Source organism: Aulostomus chinensis, chromosome 13 (genome assembly GCF_037954235.1).
Source record: "Aulostomus chinensis isolate RoL2024-O1b breed Wild chromosome 13, RoL_Achi_v1.0, whole genome shotgun sequence".
NCBI classification, from domain to species: Eukaryota; Metazoa; Chordata; class Actinopteri; order Syngnathiformes; family Aulostomidae; genus Aulostomus; species Aulostomus chinensis.
In genome coordinates, this window is record NC_141332.1 from 15,019,925 (window position 1) to 15,040,497 (window position 20,573).

At 41.4% G+C, this 20,573-nt stretch overlaps 1 protein-coding gene across 2 annotated transcripts; it reads left to right on the forward strand.

Annotated features, from left to right (window-relative positions):
* The first annotated feature begins 1,192 nt into the window (after window positions 1-1,192).
* On the forward strand, window positions 1,193-17,041 carry fbxw11a (F-box and WD repeat domain containing 11a). Of its 2 annotated transcripts, XM_086221548.1 has the most exons (14): window positions 1,206-1,348; window positions 3,671-3,775; window positions 6,832-6,900; window positions 8,475-8,694; window positions 9,269-9,455; window positions 9,977-10,067; window positions 10,499-10,636; window positions 11,781-11,899; window positions 13,798-14,047; window positions 14,189-14,307; window positions 14,610-14,720; window positions 14,803-14,881; window positions 15,554-15,718; window positions 15,808-17,041. In XM_086221548.1, exons 1-13 carry the CDS (start codon window positions 1,310-1,312, stop codon window positions 15,713-15,715), a joined length of 1,689 nt encoding a protein of 562 aa, XP_086077674.1. In that variant the 5' UTR covers window positions 1,206-1,309; the 3' UTR covers window positions 15,716-15,718; window positions 15,808-17,041. The 2 variants fall into 2 exon arrangements, with proteins under 2 accessions (XP_086077675.1, XP_086077674.1); XM_086221549.1 differs by lacking the exon at window positions 3,671-3,775 and having other exon boundaries at window positions 1,193-1,348.
* The last annotated feature ends 3,532 nt before the right edge of the window (window positions 17,042-20,573 follow it).

Consider the following 20,573-nt stretch of genomic DNA (forward strand, 5'->3'; position numbering starts at 1 on the left):
CAAGTGTCATATGGGAGGGTTCGCGTGTGTCTGTCTCAGTATGTATGCATGGGAAATACTGTAAACAATGCTCAGGAGTTTGGAAGTTGAAAAGGGCTTGAGTGGTGAGCTTAAAGTGGCTGACTTGTATGTAGTCAGTAGGCTTTGATCTCAAAATGTAGGAACAGACTGTTACCTAAGAATTCTGATCACATTAAAATAGAGAAATACAGGAAAATCCTGGGATTTATTAGAGAATCTATCGTATTTGCAATACCTTTCATTAAGAGGGCAAGGACCACTTTGCCAAGAGCAAGACTGTTAAACTGGGAGTAAGCTGGCCAGAGTATCTAGTGAATCAGCTGGCATAGTCGGTGCACAGCTGGAGGAAGCGGCAGTCCGGAAAACAGACCAACATGAGGACTAAAAGGCAGGTCTAGTCTAAGATGGTCAAAGTTCTCACTGGGCTCAGCAGTGGTTAAGACCTAATATAACCAATACAGTTTCCCCTTTTTTTAGTGTAAAAGTGATCAATTGAAAGAAATATAGTCACCTATCAACATTTGAAATGCCAGTGGTGTTTACAGGAGGTTCAACAGGGGTGAAATGAGGTTTTGACTTTAAAGCGTGACTGTTGAATAAAACCTGAACCAGGGCTTCCTTTGTTGACCTTAGATTTCTGGTTACATGTTTTAAAATGATTCAATCCTGGTGTAACACTTCAGTGCCTCGCTCACTGACTTGCATTTTTTTTTAATAGTTTGAAATCTGCTGTGGATTGACACACTATTTAATTATAAGATCTGTTAACTGCTGTTATTTAAGAGAGCTCATGATGTCAGATATGGGAACACTGAATCATCTGAACTCTTGGCATCATGAGTCGAAAGTGATTTTTTTTATTGGGCTGAATTTAAATAACTATCAATGTTATTCACACATTAAATATTAAATTGCTCAACATCCTGCAGCATCTCATAATAAAGCAATGCGGATGATTGTTTTTGCCTTAGTGCATTCCTCTTCAGGATAGCAACAGCATCTCTATCCATTTGCCCTTTTGTTTGGGGGAGTCACCGGGGAAAGCCTTGGTAGCACAGCAAGCCAATCAATAAAAGGCAAAGGAGTAAAACCACGCCTCTTTGGGAAAAAAGGGTCCAATCGGCAAGGTGTTTCATTGTATGGGCGTTCCCATCCCCCACCCACCCTTTGACACTGCCCTACCAAAGCTGTGTGGTTGAGCGAAGTGAATGACGTCTCTGCATTTGCGGGCCGCCGACGCAGGGCTGGGTTTCCATTTTCAGAGCGAGTTTCGGGGGGGATCGTCAACATGGAGCCGGAGATGGAGGACAAAACGTTGGATCTAATGGTAAGATTATTTTCGATGTAGCATCTTTGACACACAAAATGCTCTCCATCACTTTTATGTCGAAAGAGCGCCGAGGCTTGATTCGACGGCAGGAATGAGCTGAAGCGGTTTATCGGGAGAGGTGGAGGAGAAAGGAGGGAGGGGGGGGCAGAAATATGAGGGAGGGCCTGAAATTATCGATACATTTTACTAAGAATACTCAGATTACTGGCTGGATTAATTACAAAGGACTTCGACATCGACATCAGCTAAATGTTACAAATGAATTATTGTGACTGAAATCGGTAATCGTGGGTCTAAATGAAAGATTGCATAGTCGTCGGCCGAAGACAGCCGAGGATTCTCGGGGTAGCGTTCACTGCGGTGACGCTGCGCCACTTTAACAGGGCCCTGTCTGGTAACGTTGCTTAGCCATCCAGCTAGCATGGCTAGAAAACGATGAACCACTTAAAATTTACGGGTATGTTATCTTATCTAGCTTGTGAGAAGAAAGCCTCCGCGGCAGTAGATGTGAAGGACTGTCAAACAGTTTCCGAAACACAACACAATGCAGCCTAATGTGTTACAAGGTGCTGCTTGGCTGATTATATTTTTCAAGTGCGTAGAAGGAAGTGTATTGGTTTTTCATTCATATAGCACTACCACCACTAGCGAGGTAGCGATCAGCTACATAGCTAGCATGCTAAAATGGCTAGGTGCTCATTATATCTATTAAATTTGCCAGAGGACAAGCAGCTCAGTTGCTGAAACACTGTAACGTGTGAATACAGAACCAAGGTGTCTCCCGCAGACAGTTAACTTCAAATTTGGTGAACCTGCTGCTTCACGTTCACGTCATATGGTTGGCTATCTTGATAAGCTAGGCAGCTAGGCTAACCTTTAGCTTATGAGATGCCTGTAACTTACTTTTCCGGGGTCAAACCAGTTTCATACAATATAGTAATTCTGATCGTAAGGCTGGGTTTTGTCAGCCAGCTGTCATATGAATGTGTAGTTTGAATTTGCTTAGCAATAATTGTATTGCCATATAGGACTGAAAATGGCAAGTCAGGCCTTGAAAATAATGTCTTTTGATTGTTCATTTAATAAAGTGGACATTAAATATCCGGCGGGACACCTGTTTGATTTAGCCATCAATTTGTAATACAAGTTATTGATTCATAAGGGTCCAACCCAAATGCACAATAGTTCTGTATTGACATCTTGAGAAATTCGAGTGTATATGCAATATTGCACATAAACTAAAAGATGATGCTTTTTCTCTTTGGTTCAGAACGTGAAAGTAGGGGACCCTTGACTGAGGTTCCCATAGTAAAGTTGAATAATTTATTTTTTATTATATTATCATCTGACCATGACAACATGTATGCCTAAATATTTTGAAAACCCACTATATTTTGAGGTATTTGGAAGTTTAGTGAATTTAAACAGTGGTTTAAATTGCTATAATAAGAGAAAAACATTGAAATGTCAACACTGAAAGCAACCCTGCCACCTCCAGAGTAAGATGACATTTTTATAAAGAGATTGTGACTGTTGGTACCACATTACTGCCTTGCAGTGAACATTGATTTCTCCTATTAAACTGAGGGATGTTTGGACCCTTACGCAGGGTTTGGGAACAGGAAATTCACAAACCCAAAGAACAGTTTAATTTTTGTCATGATTGTTTTTGTTTTATTTTATTTTTTGTCCCAGTGTTACTCACTAACCACTCATGAGAGTGGGGATGGCAGAACAGTGGGTGGGGTGTTGCTGTCAAAATAAGACAGTAATTGACAACTAATCCCATTGCCCCTCCCTCTCCTCTACATATCCCCACCTAGTTCATGTCTAATAATGCTTCTGTGTGTATGTTTATCTGTCTGTATCTTGTGTGTGAAGGAGTGTGTGTTCCTGCGCTCACTGTGCAATGTGTGTGTAGCTCTAATACTGGTTTTTCCCCCTCACTATTCCCCCCAACTCCTCCCCTCTTCTTCTCTCCTCACCTTTGATGGTTACACACCCACCCACACCTCTTGACTCCTGACCACACCTCATGTATTTATTTATCCATTATTTTTATATTCACACACTCTCCCCACACACCCCCTATCCAACATAACTCCTTATAACCCCTAACCACTTAACCAACACATCCTTCCATGGGCCCATCCATTCATTCACCGCCTTGGTTTCCTTCTCCCAATTTCCCTCATCAACCCCAACCTCCTACTCCTTTCCTTTACTTTACATCTCTGGTCTCTCGCTCTTCCCTTTCTCTTCTTCCCTCACCCTGTCCACTTCGTTCCCTTCCTCCCTTCCTCTCTCTCTTTCACACAGTGCTCTGTGCCTCGCTCTCTCTGGCTGGGCTGCTCCTCGGTGGCTGAGAGTTTGTGTGCACTCAGGTGCCTGCAGAGCATCCCCTCCACCCGGGCTCACAACCAGGTTCTGCCTATCTCCTCTTAATTCTGCTGTTCCTCCTCCTCCTCCTCTCCCTCCCCTCCTCCCTTGCCATCTCCCCACCTTTATTCTTTCTTTACTCACTTCACATGACTCCTCATACCACCTCTGTGCAGAGAGCATCCACTCACACCCCCACCTTCCTACCTCCTCACCTATTGTTGTCCCTTCCTCCCTGTTGGAAGCACTCTGCTCTCAGGTTCCTCTCTGGTGCGTTGCCAGACTCTCTCTGCTTGAAACAGAAATATTGCTCTCTAAAAAACCGACTGATCACTTCTACAATCATGTCAAATGTCAGTTCTTCAATCCAAGCCAGAATTTGTATAAAATTCAATTGGTGATTGTGTCCTTTTAATAAAGAGATTTATCATCATATCAGTGTGATTATACTCAGTTTAAAATGTAAGTGGAGGAAGGTACATCCTTCCTCCACAGACAATATATTGAAGAGTAACTTCCCCTTCTACCTGGAAATGTGAGGGCCGATGTGGGGAGGATCTTCCTTCAAGCTCTGAGAGACCACATGCTTGCTTGCTTGCCTGCCTGCCTGGCCAAACCCAGTCTGTCTGTCTTTTGTGTTGCCACTTTTCTCTTTTTCTGCTCTGCATGATCATCAATACCAGCAAGCCCATCTTGGCTTCTTATCTCGTCAGCTTTGGTCTCAGTACTTGATTTTTTTGTTTTTGTTTGTGTGCTTGTGTCAGTTCAGGCAGTTACTGATATGTTCTGTGTTAGTTGATGCTCAATATCTACATGAAATCGCTGAGTTAGCAGGTCTTCAGTGCTCCTAATTTGAAGGGAATCTATTGGGTTTAATCTAGAAAGGAATTCGGATACATTCGTACTCCTGATTACACAAGTCCCGGACATAGACTAAATAATGCTACTCTTCAGACTGTGAAGCACCTTCAGAGAAGGTATTGTGAACAGACGGATCTCTATTCTTTCTTTTCTATCTACACAACCATTTTAAATTACTGTGACCTTGACTCAGTCATCATCACCTATGCGCACATCCACAATAGTGCCGACCATCTCTCAGGTAAATGGTGTTTGTGGCCCCCCAAGAAAAACCAAAATTGAATTGTAAACAGTACAATCGTTGTTTCCTTATGTATAGTTATTGATTAATGGCATATGAAGTGATTAGTCGAGGATATTTTTTTATTTTAAAAGTTAACTTTTAGAATTTTTTTTAAACATCACTGCTCAAAGTTCAAAAGTGCATTGTGTATAAGCAAGCTTGGCGTTTATTGCTGGAACTGCTTGACATTGACATGGGTTTGTGTAGCCTTACAGCATACAGTAACTTGACCTGCACCTCCCTGAAAACTTCAAAATGTATTAGTTTGACTCAGACTTATCAATGTGACAGGCACCCCCTGATAAACATAACATTTATTCTTACGTTTTCCCACACATTTATTACCACATATGTCCTCCTCTCATTCGAATTATTTTTCGTGTTATATTGAGTATTCAGTATAACACTATGGTGTCAGGTCCTTGTAGACCTTGTAGACTGAACAAACAATGGTTGCAGAAGCGTAATGCTTGTATGCATTGAATTATACTACCCACAGGAAAATGACAAAACACTTGAGGCTTAGTTGATAACAAAAATGCGATGTCTTAGCTAATATACTCACACAGGAAGGGTAACAATTTAGGTAGCTGGTACCAGACCTTAAATGCTATCAAAAAGGTGAACGATTTTCATTCTTCTCCTCTGGTCCATTGTAGAAACATGGCCCTCCAACATTGTGGGAGCTGTGAAAGATGACCCTCTCTTTATGTAGATGTGAAAGTCGAAGCTAACAAAAACAGAAATGTACTTGGTGTCAAGTTATACAATATTTTATTCAGAGCGACGAAACAATGCATACGGCAAACACAACTTTCTTATTAACAAAATCAGTGTAGTCATTTGTTTTTTGTTCTTTTTGGAGAGAATATGCTGTCCAGTTAATTTCATACAGCAGCAAAAGCATATTCAATTGACCGCTTTGCATCAGCAGCCATGTCGATTGTTAGTGATAACTTTCAACAGCTCAACTCTGTCATTAAACCCATCTGATAAATGGTTGTGACAAATCTCTCACAGCCATTTATCTACAGTCGTTTCACTTCAGATTATGTCACTAGAGTGGGACACAAGAATATCAGCCAATATCAGCCTTACTGACCATGATTTTGATGATTTAGTTACCCTGGCACCAAGAGGGTGAACACAAATACAAAATATAATACAATCTTAATCTGCAACTACTGTATGTTAGAGCTTTAATATTCGTTACCATGATCATTTTAAGGATTCTACAGGTGAAAGTAAACTATTTTGCTACTCTCTGGACTCTTTTATATTTCCTGTTATGAACAGAGGCAACAAAGCAACATAAGTGCAGGGCTAAATAATGAACCTCCCACTCAGTAACTGTCAATAATAGATATGTGTGACAATCTCGTTGTTATATTAAGGAGTGAAGATTGTTTAGTATGTTTTCTGTGCACATACAACATGACACAAATCCCTGTAAGACTTAAGTCCTGAAAGCAAAAGGCATGATTTGATCACTACCTATTTTCCTTTCCCCTCACTATATATATATATATATATATATATATATATATATATATACGCTACTATCTGATTTTCATTTCACTACAGACTTGGCTGAGCTGATGCTGGTGACATACCCAGGATGCTAGTTAATTTCCTGTCCAGACCTCTTAGCCCACATCACAGACAAGCCAGCAGAAAGATTACTTTTGTTGCAGCCCTTAGTTTTTCCTCACTCCATATGTGTGTGTGTGTGTGTGTGTGTATGTGTGTGTGTGTGTGTGTGTGCTTGTGCTCGTGTGTTTGTGCGCGCACGCCTCAGAAGTCATGATGGGTTACCCTTCCTTGGCTGTGTTTGTGGCACTTGTGTCTAGCGCTAACTGCACTGCTGCCCTAGCACTCGCAGTGCCTTTTACTTTGAGCGTGAGAGAATCATACACTAATCTGCACCTTTTGTCTTTGTTTTGTCCTTTTCCCGCAGAATACGTCAGGGATGGAGTCACAGACCCTCGTAGACGATCTGTCGCCAAAGAAGAACACAGTTCTGAAGGTGTCTATGTGTGCTCGTGTTTGTGTTTGTGTGGACGGTCACCTGCTGTTGGCCCTTGGTGTTGGAAAATTAGTTTCTTCCATCTCTGTTGATATACAATTTCAGTATGTAATGAAATTCGTAACTGCGCATTAAAAGGGACAATTGGCTTAAGAATTTAAAAGCCCTGTGAAATCCTCCTCTTTCTTTCTTTCTTTTTTTATACTTCATTTCTCCCCAAAATTCTGTGTTTAGAGAGATTTAAGCACATTTTGTCATAAAAAAAGTCTGGTAGAAGATTATAATTTCTCTTCACAATTTATTCATAATTATGTCATTGTAGCATATAATGTTAGGGTTTCTAGAACAGGAACAGAAAAGTTTCTGTATTTACTGCATAGTGGCCTTTCTGCATATACATACTTATATCAATGAAACCAGACCTTTTGAAATAATACTACTGACATGAAAATACTGATCAGCCCTTCATCCTGTCACACACCCACAGCTGATGGTTGAGAGGGATTGGGGAGGTTGCGTCGGAGCCAAATGCAACGTTTACATAAATTTATCACGCTTTAATGTTTACGGCAGATTTGATTGTCCCTTGAGACAGAGCCCTAATGTTTACAAAATGCGTCTACGTTTCGGCAAATTCCACATTTGTTTTTGTTTTTACAGATTATTCCTTTTTTAAAATTGTCCAATCCTATAATTCTGTCCATTCATTTCCACATCATGCTATTAAAGAATCATCACTTAGAGGTTAAAGCTTTGTCTGGTTTCAAAGTTATCGAAAAATCAATATGTGTAATTTGCTGGTGTCCGGTTAAAGCAAACGTGAAGTTCCACGCATGTTGTGCTTGTTTGCTCAGACATGGTTTCATTTCCTCATTCATTAGATTCATATCCCGGGTTGTATTGAAGCATATGAAATAACAGTCCTTTTGAATGGATATTACCGGAGTACTCACTGGGACTTGCTGCTCAGAATAAAATCAATACATTTTCTTGCAAGTAGAAGACCTCATGATTTTATAATGTGACTTAAATGCATCTCCTCAAAGCACATTTGACTGGTAAGCTCAAGCACACGTAGACGTCATGGTGGCTACATGTAGCCTCTTATCCATTGTAGGAGACATGAACAGTTAACTGTAAAAAATTTGCTCCTATTCTCACACACACACACACACACACCCTACAGGCCTGTAGTGATTTATTTAGGTGTAACCATTCACAATGAATGTAGATTTTTCTAAATTTCTGCCATAATAGCCACCAATAGCCACGTTTTCGTACAACACACTACTTTCTATAGAATTTATCAAGAGGGAATTAATTTTGTGTTTTTACTGTTGTAGATATATTTCAAATGACATAATAATTTTTGATTTCAATCTTTATTGAAGCATAGCATCATTGACTCCACGGATCGAACATTCACACTCTACAAATGATTGCAGTTTCCTTTCACATAAACAGTTTTTTGTGCCACACCTGACAAGAATTCCTGTACATAACTTGTCATCTAAGAATGTTTTTTTTTTCATTTATCTTTGTACATTTATCATTTGATAAATCTCTCCTCACAGCTTAGTAACGGTCCTGTTGTTGGGTCCCGCAAGCGTCCGTCAGAGGGGAACTATGAGAAGGAGAAAGAACACTGCATCGCACTATTTGACCAGTGGTCGGAAGCAGACCAGGTGGAGTTTGTCGAGCGCCTGATCTCCCGAATGTGCCACTACCAGCACGGCCACATAAACTCCTACCTCAAACCCATGCTGCAGAGGGATTTCATTACCGCGCTGCCAGGTACAAATACAGACCCCAGAGTGAGCTGCACTCTACTATTGATTTCCACTGAAAATGTGCTTGTTTCAGTGTTGGTTCTATGAAAAACAGTTTTTAGTAAATGGTCGCCTCCAGTTTTTACATACAGAATTTTGTGCTGCAAGAAGAAAATGAATAATATATTGTAAAATAAACTCTAGGAAACAATTTCTAAAATTTGTACCTAAGTGTGTATATATATATATAAATATATTCTTGTCGTCCAGATTTGACATTCCTGACGTTGAGATTGACCTTTTTGTCAAAAAGTACAACATTTAACACTAGTGTACATGACAACCTGGCGCATGTCCTTATCCACTGTCCCCCAGCTATACACATATATCTGCTACTGCCATTTGATTGGCTGAAGGATGGTCTGCGGGAAAGTTCTGACATATGGCCCAACCATAATGGAGACACACAATAAATTCCTGGATCAAATTTGGCGAGCAAAAATCTGAAAATGGGGCTTGCATTCATAGCAGCAGAGCAGATGTAATCCTATGAATTTTGCAGCGAGCACTTACACAGCCCTCCCTCTCTCGTCCTCTAGCCCAAGGCTTGGATCACATAGCAGAGAACATCCTGTCTTTCCTGGATGCACGCTCCCTGTGCGCTGCAGAGCTGGTGTGTAAGGAGTGGCAAAGGGTCATCTCCGAGGGTATGCTGTGGAAGAAACTCATTGAACGTATGGTCCGCACTGACCCACTGTGGAAAGGCCTATCTGAGAGACACCAGTGGTAAGAATTGAAAGACACACACACAAAGACCTAAGTGGATGTTTAAGGGTATGAATTAGTTTTTAGTTTCCTCGTTAGAACCCGACAGATATTTTGTCCAACCTATTAGCTTATGACCTGTAACTATAAACCAGTATCACCAAGATGCATTCTACTGACCATAGTGCAGTTAGAGATGTTTTTTTACAACTCAGTTGCTGCTGACGTCAAGAACTATAACTGCGCCCTCATGAATGGTTAAAACTATAAACCAGCAAAAACCAGACGATTACCAATATGAACATCATGTTCTGAACATTGGTGAATATGTTCCTATGGTAGAGGGTTCCATGGTGGAAGATGACCCATTTGCCCAGCCATGGTATAATGAACATGTGCTGTTATATGTTACAATACCAGTATCAGTCAGTCAGTAGTAGTAGTGCTCCTTGTTTTTTGCATTTTATGTAAAATAAAGGAACCGGAAGAGTCAAGATGTCTGAAGAAAAGGATCAATCACTCTTTACATTTCCTTCCCATAGGGAGAAATATCTGTTCAAGAACCGCACATCAGAAGTCCCCCCCAACTCCTACTATCACTCCCTTTATCCCAAAATCATCCAAGATATAGAGGTAAGAGAACAAGCACATTTCAGTCCTAACTGAATTCTTCTGTTTGAATCATTTAACTTGGCATTCGTCATTGCATTAGGAATAATTTTCCTTTGCTCTTAAAAGTGGCTCATATTTAAATTACTGATTAATTTAGCTCATGCTATTTGGCTTTGAAAGGGTCTGATTTGACCTGAATCCATCAGTCAATCTTGTTGTGTGGCATAAAACAAGTATATTCTCACTTTTTGCACTTTAATCTCGGTGCTTCGGTCTAATTCTAATCCCTTAACCCATTTCAAGCCAGCTAGAGCTAAGATCTGTTTCCTCTAATAACATTACAATAGATTAACCTCCATCTTTTCTGGTAGACTACATCTCTTTTCCTTTTAGTCTGTGGAGACTTCCTGTGTTTGGGTACATCCTTCATCATTTCTCCATCTTCCTCCTAGACTATTGAGGCTAACTGGCGGTGTGGCAGACACAATTTGCAGAGGATTCAGTGTCGCTCAGAAAATAGTAAAGGGGTTTACTGTCTCCAGTACGATGACGACAAGATCATCAGTGGCCTTAGGGACAATTCCATCAAGGTATGTGTGTGTGTGTGTGTATGTGAAGTGTTTTGATTTGAAATTGTTTGGTACTGATCTGGCAGGGTTTGGCTTACAAAATAATAAAAGATGGTTTATTGCATTACCGATATGATTTCTAGAAAAGCAAATGTTGAATCGGTCCCGTCATGAATTTAAGGGTAAATGACTGACAGCTCCTGGAAACTAATTTTCTAGAGTAACAGCTCAGATGACAGCATCTTATCGATATCACAGAAAAAACATCAGGGTAGTAGACCCACTTCAGAACCCCTCGATGTAGTTTTAATTAGAGACTTGCTAAGTTTTTGCAAATCAAACCAGGTTTTCTATTTAAAGTGGCACCTGTAAAGCCGATTTATTGTTTCCTCATGTTGACATAACTTGGAAAATTCCATGTTGTTGCTGTTTCTACAAACATGAAGACTCAGCTTGACAACTGCTTAGTCACTTCTCTCTTACTAGTAACATATAAGAACTTCACATAAAAAGTGTGAGGTTTTTGTTGCTGAGTCAGTGAAAACATTCCGAGGTTCGAGTGTTTTTATGGTCCAAACTGATATGCAGGATCAATTAGTATAAGCGTCCCTCATGTGTCACACACCCAGCACAGAATGCCAAAGGGTTATGAGAATGACATTCATGTTGTGTGCAGTCATTTCACGATACCTGCATTAGTGTATTTATGAAATGAGTCTTTTCTTTGGCTCAGTATGACTTATCATCTTATTGTCTCTGGCGCTGGACTAAACCAGCAGACACTGAGACCATAAACAAGTGAATTATAGGCTAAAAAGGCTCAGCTGCAGTCCTGTTGTGTGCTCTACTTAACTGTCTGGCCTGGGAGAGGAGAAAGAGAAGATGATAAAGAGCAAGGGAGGATAGAGGGAGAAAAGCGGATTTGTCATCTTATTGTTCTGGAGGAGGCGGATGCACACCCACCCACGGAGGAACCACCACAGCCATGGGGAAATGGGGCATGAACAGAACATGAACATTGCAATGAAAAGTGGCCATTCCTTGCATGACCTAAATCTGCAACCTTTTCAAAACCACATACCACTTATTGATCTTCTCGTCTGTCCTTCTATATCTCCTCCTCCCACTCTCGCTTCCCGTCCTCCCTTCTGTCCCTTCCATGTAGATTTGGGACAAACAGTCTCTGGAGTGTCTGAAGATACTTACAGGTCACACAGGCTCAGTGTTGTGTCTCCAGTATGATGAGAGGGTCATCGTCACTGGGTCTTCTGACTCAACCGTCAGGTATGAAACACACACTGTTATGGATCAAATTGGAGAATATCCACAAGATTGAGAAATGATTCAAAACACTGGAGAGATTTTATTAATCACAATAGTCCTGATATCCGAACACAATGTCAAAACCTGGTTCTAAAGTTTTGTTGCGCTGTCTCCAAAAGTGGTAGCAGGCAGAGCCCTGATAATTTATCTGTGGTTGATTTGGTTCTCACTTTGACAACAGTCAAAGCTGTTGAAGCCATTCGCAGCCCAACATGTTAGATTTAGTCTGGAGGGAGAAAAGTTGGTGGAAGAACGGATGTGGAAAAACAAGAGGAGAAATAAAATAGATTACTAATGCACTGTCACAAATTGAAACACAAATGATTGCACAAAATTGAATGGTGAATATACAATCAGTTCTAAATATATTTAAGCTGAACGACTTTGATACCATAGTCATATCAGTTTCGAAGTTTGTTTTTTTAAGCAGAAATGCCAAGAATCTAGATTTGCCATTCATGGATGTTTTCACAGTAAACCCATAGCGGTCGGAGGTTTTGGCCTGTAGGATGTAATGATGGGATGCCATCACTTATGTGGTGGGTTTTAACTGTATTTTAAAGCCACATAGTAGAATAGAGGAAGATACTAGATAGAAGGATTTAATCTGCTGATGATTTTCAACTGGTTTTAACCAACCGACCACACGTGTGAGGTTAATAACCCATTACACTGTTAGTTTACTTCCCTATTTGACCTTCTCTTGCACAGAAGTTTGTGTGATTTGACAACAGGAAGTAAGAAAATTATGTAGGCAGTGATACCTGTGCTGTAACTCCCACACTTGCGTTTATTATGCCAAAGCATACAAAGGAAAACGTTGGTTGTTTTTTTTTTATTATTGTGGTCGCTTTTTTTATTTGGTAGCTTTGAGTTGGTTTCTTAAATGTTTTTGTATTTTTTCCCCCCACAAAACTTGATTTCCAATAAAGCTTCTTTCATGAAAACAATGTTTCCATCACAAAACTTATTTTATCTGAAAGTGTTTATTTTAACAGCGTTATTGAGACAACTACAGTCATTCATTTAGACTTCCATTTAATACATAAAGCTAAAACAAAAACAAATTGCTGTCATTTTTTTCCCCCCTCTCTAAACTATCATTGTTATATTGGCCTTTAAAAACACACTGCCGGCTGACCTCCATTTACTATACTTACATAAGATTGTGTGATAAGTTTTATTGCCCATATTTAAAGACCATGTGTGTGTGTTTTGACACTTGCTTGGCTACTGCACACAGAAGCTCAGCATTAATTCTCTTCTCACTTCACACTTTAGCTGTACTCGCTGGGCGGTATCCAAGGAAAATGTGACTTCACTTCGTTAGCAACAGCTCGACAGGCACTTTGTTTGTAGGTTTGGTTGTCAGCTTTTCCAGAGTGTTCTGTATTTGACACTCGGTGCCCAGGGGTGCAGTGAAGTAACATGTTCTTTACCGCCACTTGTGTGCGTTTGTGTGTGTGCACAGACAGACATGCAGTGTGTTCAGTGTGTGTGAACTCAGCGTTGCCCTCTATTGTTAAACCAATAAACATGATTCTTTCTCATGTCTCTTTTTGTTTTCTTTTGCTCCCATTACATGTATTTTCCCCTCTCATCTTCAAACTTATTTTCTTTCATTTTGACCACTCTTCCTGCTTTCCGCATCTTATTTTTCTTTCCTACTCACTCCGTCCTGTGATCTTTCTCCAATTTTCATCCCCTTTTGTCGCCTGCCTCACTATTCATTCCACATCCCTGCTTTCACTTCTGTCATTCCATCTTCTCTTTTCCTCCCCTTTACCCTCATCGTTTGGCCTCCCTGTCTTCCTGCTCTTTTCCCTCCCTTCCTTTCCTCCTCCTCCTCCTCCTCCTAGGGTGTGGGAGGTGACGACGGGTGAGGTACTGAACACACTGATCCACCACAATGAGGCAGTGCTTCACCTACGTTTCGCCAACGGTCTGATGGTCACCTGCTCCAAGGACCGTTCAATTGCTGTGTGGGACATGGCCTCTCCTACTGACATCAGCTTACGTCGTGTCCTGGTAGGACACCGGGCGGCCGTCAATGTGGTCGACTTTGACGACAAATATATTGTGTCGGCCTCAGGGGACCGCACCATCAAGGTAAGCAGATTAGGCTTTAGGGAGTTAACTTCTTTTTCCAATGTTGTCATATTTTAATCAACTTTTCTACAAAAACTGTAATCTCATATATTTCAAAGAAATTTGATGGCTGACCAGTAATGAGATTCTGACCTCCTGCAGGTATGGAGTACCAGCACCTGTGAGTTTGTGCGCACTCTAAATGGCCATAAGAGGGGCATCGCCTGTCTACAGTACCGGGATCGTTTGGTTGTCAGTGGCTCGTCTGATAACACAATCCGGTAAATATGAGTCTCTAGCGTTAACCAGCTCCTGCACCCACCACGTTGATAATTGTATCATTTGATTTTTTGGGGGATATTACTACTAGCTGGTACCCAGCTAGCATAGCAATCTTTTATGGGTGGCAGCAATAGATCACAGCCTTAAGATGTGTAGTCCAAATTCAGATATCACATTTCCAAAAATGTTTCATTGTGACATACATTAGTCATAGAACTCTACTGTGACAAAATCAGGTTTATAAAGACAGTATAAACCTTTTCGAGGCTGTATATCATTACGAATGCATCTCTGTCTCCAGGTTATGGGACATCGAGTGTGGGGCATGTTTGCGAGTGTTGGAGGGTCACGAGGAGCTGGTGCGCTGCATTCGCTTTGACAACAAGAGGATTGTCAGCGGCGCCTATGACGGGTGAGTCTCATACACGTGCGCAGTTCTCTGTACAGAGGCACGATTTGTCTCTTACATTATGTTTCATGTTTTCTTCTTGTAGTAAGATCAAAGTGTGGGACTTACAAGCAGCCCTGGACCCACGAGCCCCCGCAAGCACACTATGTCTGCGCACTCTAGTGGTGAGTATCGTTGGTTTGAAAACTGATCAAACTAACGCACAAATATCAGAAGCTGCGATTCTTCTCTAAATTCATTGAGTGTGCATCAGATCTTGAAAGGGCTTGTAAAGACTTACCCATTTAAAGAGGTAGATGTCTGGCGCAATCAGCTGCAAATAGAGCTCAACAATGTGGTTCCAAAAGTGAAAATCCCGTTCATATTCTCTACAGAGGATTTGATTTATAAGCCATAGTGTTGCAACCGTCAGGAATACCTACCAGACGCAAGCAGGTTTTGAATAGACGGGTCTGCTCCTGTAGAAGCGCCAAGCTCCGTATTTGATCGATGACATTTTAAGAAAAAAACGCTTCTTCACAATGTCACAGAATTACTACACTACCCGCAACACCCAGTGTATCAGCAACATCTGATTGATGGAGCATTCCCGTGATCTTTTGGTAGGAACTGGCCTGCAGTATCAATCAATGGAGGAATTGAATGAGAAATTTACCTCAGTCTCTGTTGGGCAGTTACTGCTGAGCTCCGTAGCCATCAAGGTTTGCTTACTGTCTGTAAGGATAAATTGAGGGCTACGGTTTCAGTCAGTCTGCTGCTCTACTGCAGTCTTGTCTCCAGCAAACGCTTGTCAGCTAACTGTTCCAACATTTCCCACTTTCTCATGTGTTTTTCAGGAGCACTCTGGCCGAGTGTTCCGTCTGCAGTTTGACGAGTTCCAGATCATCAGCAGTTCTCACGATGACACCATTCTGATCTGGGATTTCCTGAACGTCTCGACCAATGGACAGTCAGAGGGACGGTCCCCCTCCCGCACCTACACGTACATTTCTAGATAGCAGGTACTCAGACAAGGAAATAGTCCTGATGAGTCAGTATGTCGACACCTACTGAACAGACCAGAGTCCAATTCTTCTTGTCTTTCTCTTAGGTGGCGCCATACATCGCACCCTCCCTTGTTGGAGGCCAGGGCTGATTGGCTGATGGGCTCCATGAAGGATGCACCCATCTTAACTCCTTCCTCCTTGTCATCTCTCTGTCCACCTCCTAACCTGCTCATGCCACCTCCTCGTCTGCTCTGACAGACTTGTAACCTTGTGCCCTTCTTCCCGCCAGTCCTGTGACACGCACACACAGGGCAACACTGAGGATGCTCTACAACAGAACCAACTCTCCCAAGAAGTTCACCCTCTACTACTAATTTATGTTGAATAAAGTACACTAATGACAGTATTAACATAGACCTTTATATAAGTCACAAGCTCCCTTTTGTCCCCTTTATACAAATTAAAGAAGCTTCTGCTCCTCAGTTTTCAACCCCTGCCAAAACAGTCTCCACAGATATGGAATCGCTTAAAGATATATATTTATATATATATATTACACACAGAGACACACACACACACACACGCAGACACACATACACAGCGGCACAGTTGGACAGAGGATGACCGGAGCTGTGATGCGGGAGACAGAGACTCTTTACTCAGCTCCAGGAGAGGACGGGAGATGGAGGGAGTGAATGAGGGAGAAGAGTGTCGGGGATGACTTGTGTCCTTGCACGCTCCCTCTTACTCCTCCCTGTTTCTCTCTCTTGAAGCCCCCTGACCCTTTGCTCCCTCCCCCCCAACCCCCAGAGATGCACACTCGCTTGGAATATGGGGGTATGCACACTCAAGGTTGCATGAGTGTGTGTTCTTGTATGTGGACTTGTGAAATGGCAGAACAGAGCAAAAGCGTCAGACAGACATGCATGTGAGGTTGCCTTGGATACAGCATCCCGGTACTCCTCAGCTATTGTTTTCTCTTTAACTCTTACTTTCTTACTGTTTTTTTTTTTAATTTTATTACTGTTATTTTCTAATTTTATTTGAGTATTTTGGTTCTTAGTACAAAAATCATACTAAGCGTAGTCCTCTTTCTCTCTTTACTGTCTTTCCTCATTCTTTCTTCTAACTTCACTCCCTTGTTCATCTGTCCCTTTCACTCCATCTTTCTCTCCCCAATCATCTACGTGCTTGCTTTGGTCATGAGAGAAGCTGGAATTCAAGAGCTCAAAATTTAGCTGTAAACCGAGTTGTCTTGTCAAAAATTGTGTTGTATATTAAAAATGATTTTTTAAAGAAGAAAATGACCTTATTGTGAATAAAGTACTTGACAGTGGAGTGTTGAGCCAACTGTAATATGAATGTGTAAGTGTGTGTGTGTGTGTGTGTGTGTGAGTGTGTGAGAGAGAGAGGAACCGTGTGTGTGTGTGTGGGGGGGGGGGGGGTGTTCTGCTGGCACTGATCTCATTGATTGGAAGATACACCTCAGACCACAATGACCAAGTTACCGTCTGTGTCACGCTGAAAAAATTTGACTTCCAGATTTATTCATGTGGAAATGGTGACACTCAAGTAAATTTTGTCTGAGAAGAATGGTGGGAGTTGCAGCTCATTGAAAAGCAAGTGGATCATAAACAACTTTGTCAATAATTAACAAATTTCTGACAGTTTTTAGAGAAGTTACGAAATTAGATAAATTGCAGAGTTTAGAAAGATACAAAAAGCTCTGAGCGCAGAGCTGCTGCTGCTGCATATTTTGTCTGCACTTTTTATAAAAACGAGTCATGCTCAGGAAGTGTGATTACGTTATGAGAATTTTTTAAAAAGTCTTTTTTTTTTTTTAAAGTCTTACTGAGAAATATTTCTGCATAGTAATGATACCTTTTGCTTACTGTCAATATTTCAGACCATTTGAAAATCACTTCTGTAGTGATGTGAGCACTTGTGGACAACTTAACCAAAGACTAGTTTACATCAACTGTAATGGTTGCGTACTATAATTACATTTTGTGTACAGACTTTTTGTTCTATGCAGTAGCATGACTGGTTAATACAGTTCTGGTTTGCATTGAATAATAATTTTTTTTTTTTTAAACTTGATCACACCACCGGTAAAGCCAACAGAAGCAGTATTAAAGAGATCTCCCCCAAACCTAATGGTTTCTTCCTTGGACCATACCACACCCATTTGTTACAGTAGAAGGAAATTGCCCGATATTTTTTATCTGGTTGCACACAGACAAACAGCAGATGTTGATGAGGTAACAAATAGTTTACATACTAAACTGTCATAACGCAGCAGGTGTCTGAAGTATGACCACCAGGTGGGGCTATAAACTCAACAATTTCCCACACTGAATCTGTGAGACTGGCTGTTTGGTAGCCAGGTTTGGAATCTAAACAACCTGTTACAGTGGATCACACACACACTGTTTCATAAGCGTGATAAGTGTGAAAAGGGACTGCTGGTTTAAGTGTTTACATAGGTAAATGTGTTTCACACCTTTGTTTAGCCTAGTATAGTTTGTCTGGGTAGTGAACAGAATGCATTTTCTCAACTAGGAGACGGAGGGGAGTCGGCCTGCTGAGGGGGTTAGTTTTCTTTATTTCTGCGTTTACTTCAGTATCACAGAATGTTTCAAATTCTGGGAATAAGTTATGTGGGATGGATTTGTGCTTGGTGGAGCACCATTAGTATATGATGTGTGTATGGGTGTGTGTGCTTCCGCTGGGTCTGTGGGATTTTGGCCCATAATTCCTGCAGCTCTCAGGTCACAGCTCCGTTCTCACGCACATATTTGGCATTCCTTCCTCGACATGATTACCATACACCTTCCACTCTGGGTTTGGCTACGCAGAATATTTCCATCATTCCCGAGTGGAACTGCAACAACGTTCCAGAAATGAACAACTCACCCCAACGCCACCCCTTACTTGCTCTTCTTTATCCCACCCCCACACCCTGTTTCCCTCCCACCTCACTGTCTTCTTATGCCCCCCCCCCCCCCACCCCTCCTGAACAGATTCCTGCTGCCTTGCAATAGGAATCCACTGGTACAACCCTTTTTCCCCCTGAGTCAGCTGTTTGTGTCTGCCAGCATGATTGGGTCATTTGGCAGCAACATCTCTTCAGTGACCTCCTGCTAGGATAGGGAAGGAAAGGGAGGGATGGGGGATAAGAGCAGGATAGATGAGAGGAGAAGAAACTATGAAACTCTAACTCACTACTGCATGTTCCCCTTCTACTGTTTGTCTTGTACTTCACACTGCACATTCAGGGCAAAACAGTGTGGCGGTGCCTGCACAACAGTTACCTTTTGACTGGTTTTCGAGCAAGTTCAAAGGGTTTATAATTGAGGCCAGTAAATCTTCAATTCTATTTTTCATGCAATTTTAGCAAATGTCCTTTGGCATGGATGTGGGGCAAATAAACAGCAACAATGTGGCACATTTGGGAGTAAATGACGGGCCAAATCTGCCCCAATGGTACGATTCTGAAGGTATGGCAGAACATATGAGGGCCAAATCATATAAAATCATACCCTAGGGCCAGATTTGGCCCGTCATTCCCTCCCCAGACGTGGGCCAGATCTTTGCTGTTTAATTGGCCCACATCCATGCCAAAGGACATTTGCTTTTCTGGGTAATGTCTGAGGCCAGATTTTTAAAGCTTTAGTTACTACCTCAACCCAAACTAAAAAAGATCTATGAAAAGTCAAAAGAGTCTGTTCTTCTGTGGCTTTAAAGTGCACTTTGGCTCTGTTAGAAATGTGAGGTTTTGATTTAGAGTGCTGCAGGTGTTAAGGAACTTCTAGAGTTCTGTGAGAAAGGCAGTAGCTATGCAGTAGGTCCTACTCTTTGATGGGAGGAAGAGTGAGGTTCTACTATTAGCCCTTGATACACAGAACACTAGAGTATCAAAGGCAGTTTTTGAAGAAATGTAAACAAAACTACCATTTTTTTAAAGCTTAATCTGGATTTTTTTTCTTGAAAGCAATTGGTAGCATAGCCCCTACTAAGAGTGAGCAATGTGCTACGTATTCCCTATGTACATACTCTCAAAATCCAAATAAGAAGTTTCTTGTATGCATTTGATGCATGCAGAGCCGATCCCAGCAGCTTTTGGGTGAGAGGCAGGGTTCACCCTGGACAGGTCACCAGTCCATCACAGGGCCAACACATAGAGACAGACAACCATTCACACTCACAGTCACTCCTACGTTCAATTTAGAGTATCAGTCAGCCTCGTCCCCTCTTGATGTCTTTGGACTGTGGGAGGAAGCAAGAGAACCCAAAGAGAACCCACACAGGCACAGGGGGAACATGGAGACTCCACACAGAAAGATCCCGTGCTGGAGCCCAGAACCTTCTTGCTGTGAGGCGACAGCGCTAGCCACTGCACCACCATGCAGCCCTTGAACCAAAAGTCCAAAACCCAAAATTGATGAAGTTTTTTGAAGGATATAAAACAGGGCAAGCAGATGTCTTGTATAAAATTATTATTGTCAGTAAATGCTCGGCTGATCAACTAATAAAACATGTAAAACTATTTTTTTGTGAAATTAATGAATATAGAAACTCATCAACATCACCAGACAATGCTTGAATTTTTTTGAGTTAGTTGGATTAGGCCTGCAAAATTAAATCAAAATGTTACTGTAATTGCACTGGTGCCCAGCATAATACCCAAAACGCCAGAGCTGCAAGGCCAAATGTGTGTAAAAATACAAGAAGTACTGAGTTGCGGCTGAGATGTCCCAGCATGTGAGTAGTATTCTACAGATGCAAGACTCAAGAAAACATCTTTGCTTGATATGTATCCTTGCAAAAATGCCACCATTGTCATTTATATATATTTTTTCAAGTTATT

Excerpts from the sequence above, each read along its gene's own strand:
- fbxw11a (XM_086221548.1), top strand. The coding sequence starts at position 1,310 with ATGGAGCCGGAGATGGAGGACAAAACGTTGGATCTAATG. Across the intron at positions 1,349-3,670 it reads ACAAAACGTTGGATCTAATG|TGCTCTGTGCCTCGCTCTCT; the intron begins GTAAGATTATTT and ends TCTTTCACACAG. Across the intron at positions 11,900-13,797 it reads TCTTCTGACTCAACCGTCAG|GGTGTGGGAGGTGACGACGG; the intron begins GTATGAAACACA and ends TCCTCCTCCTAG.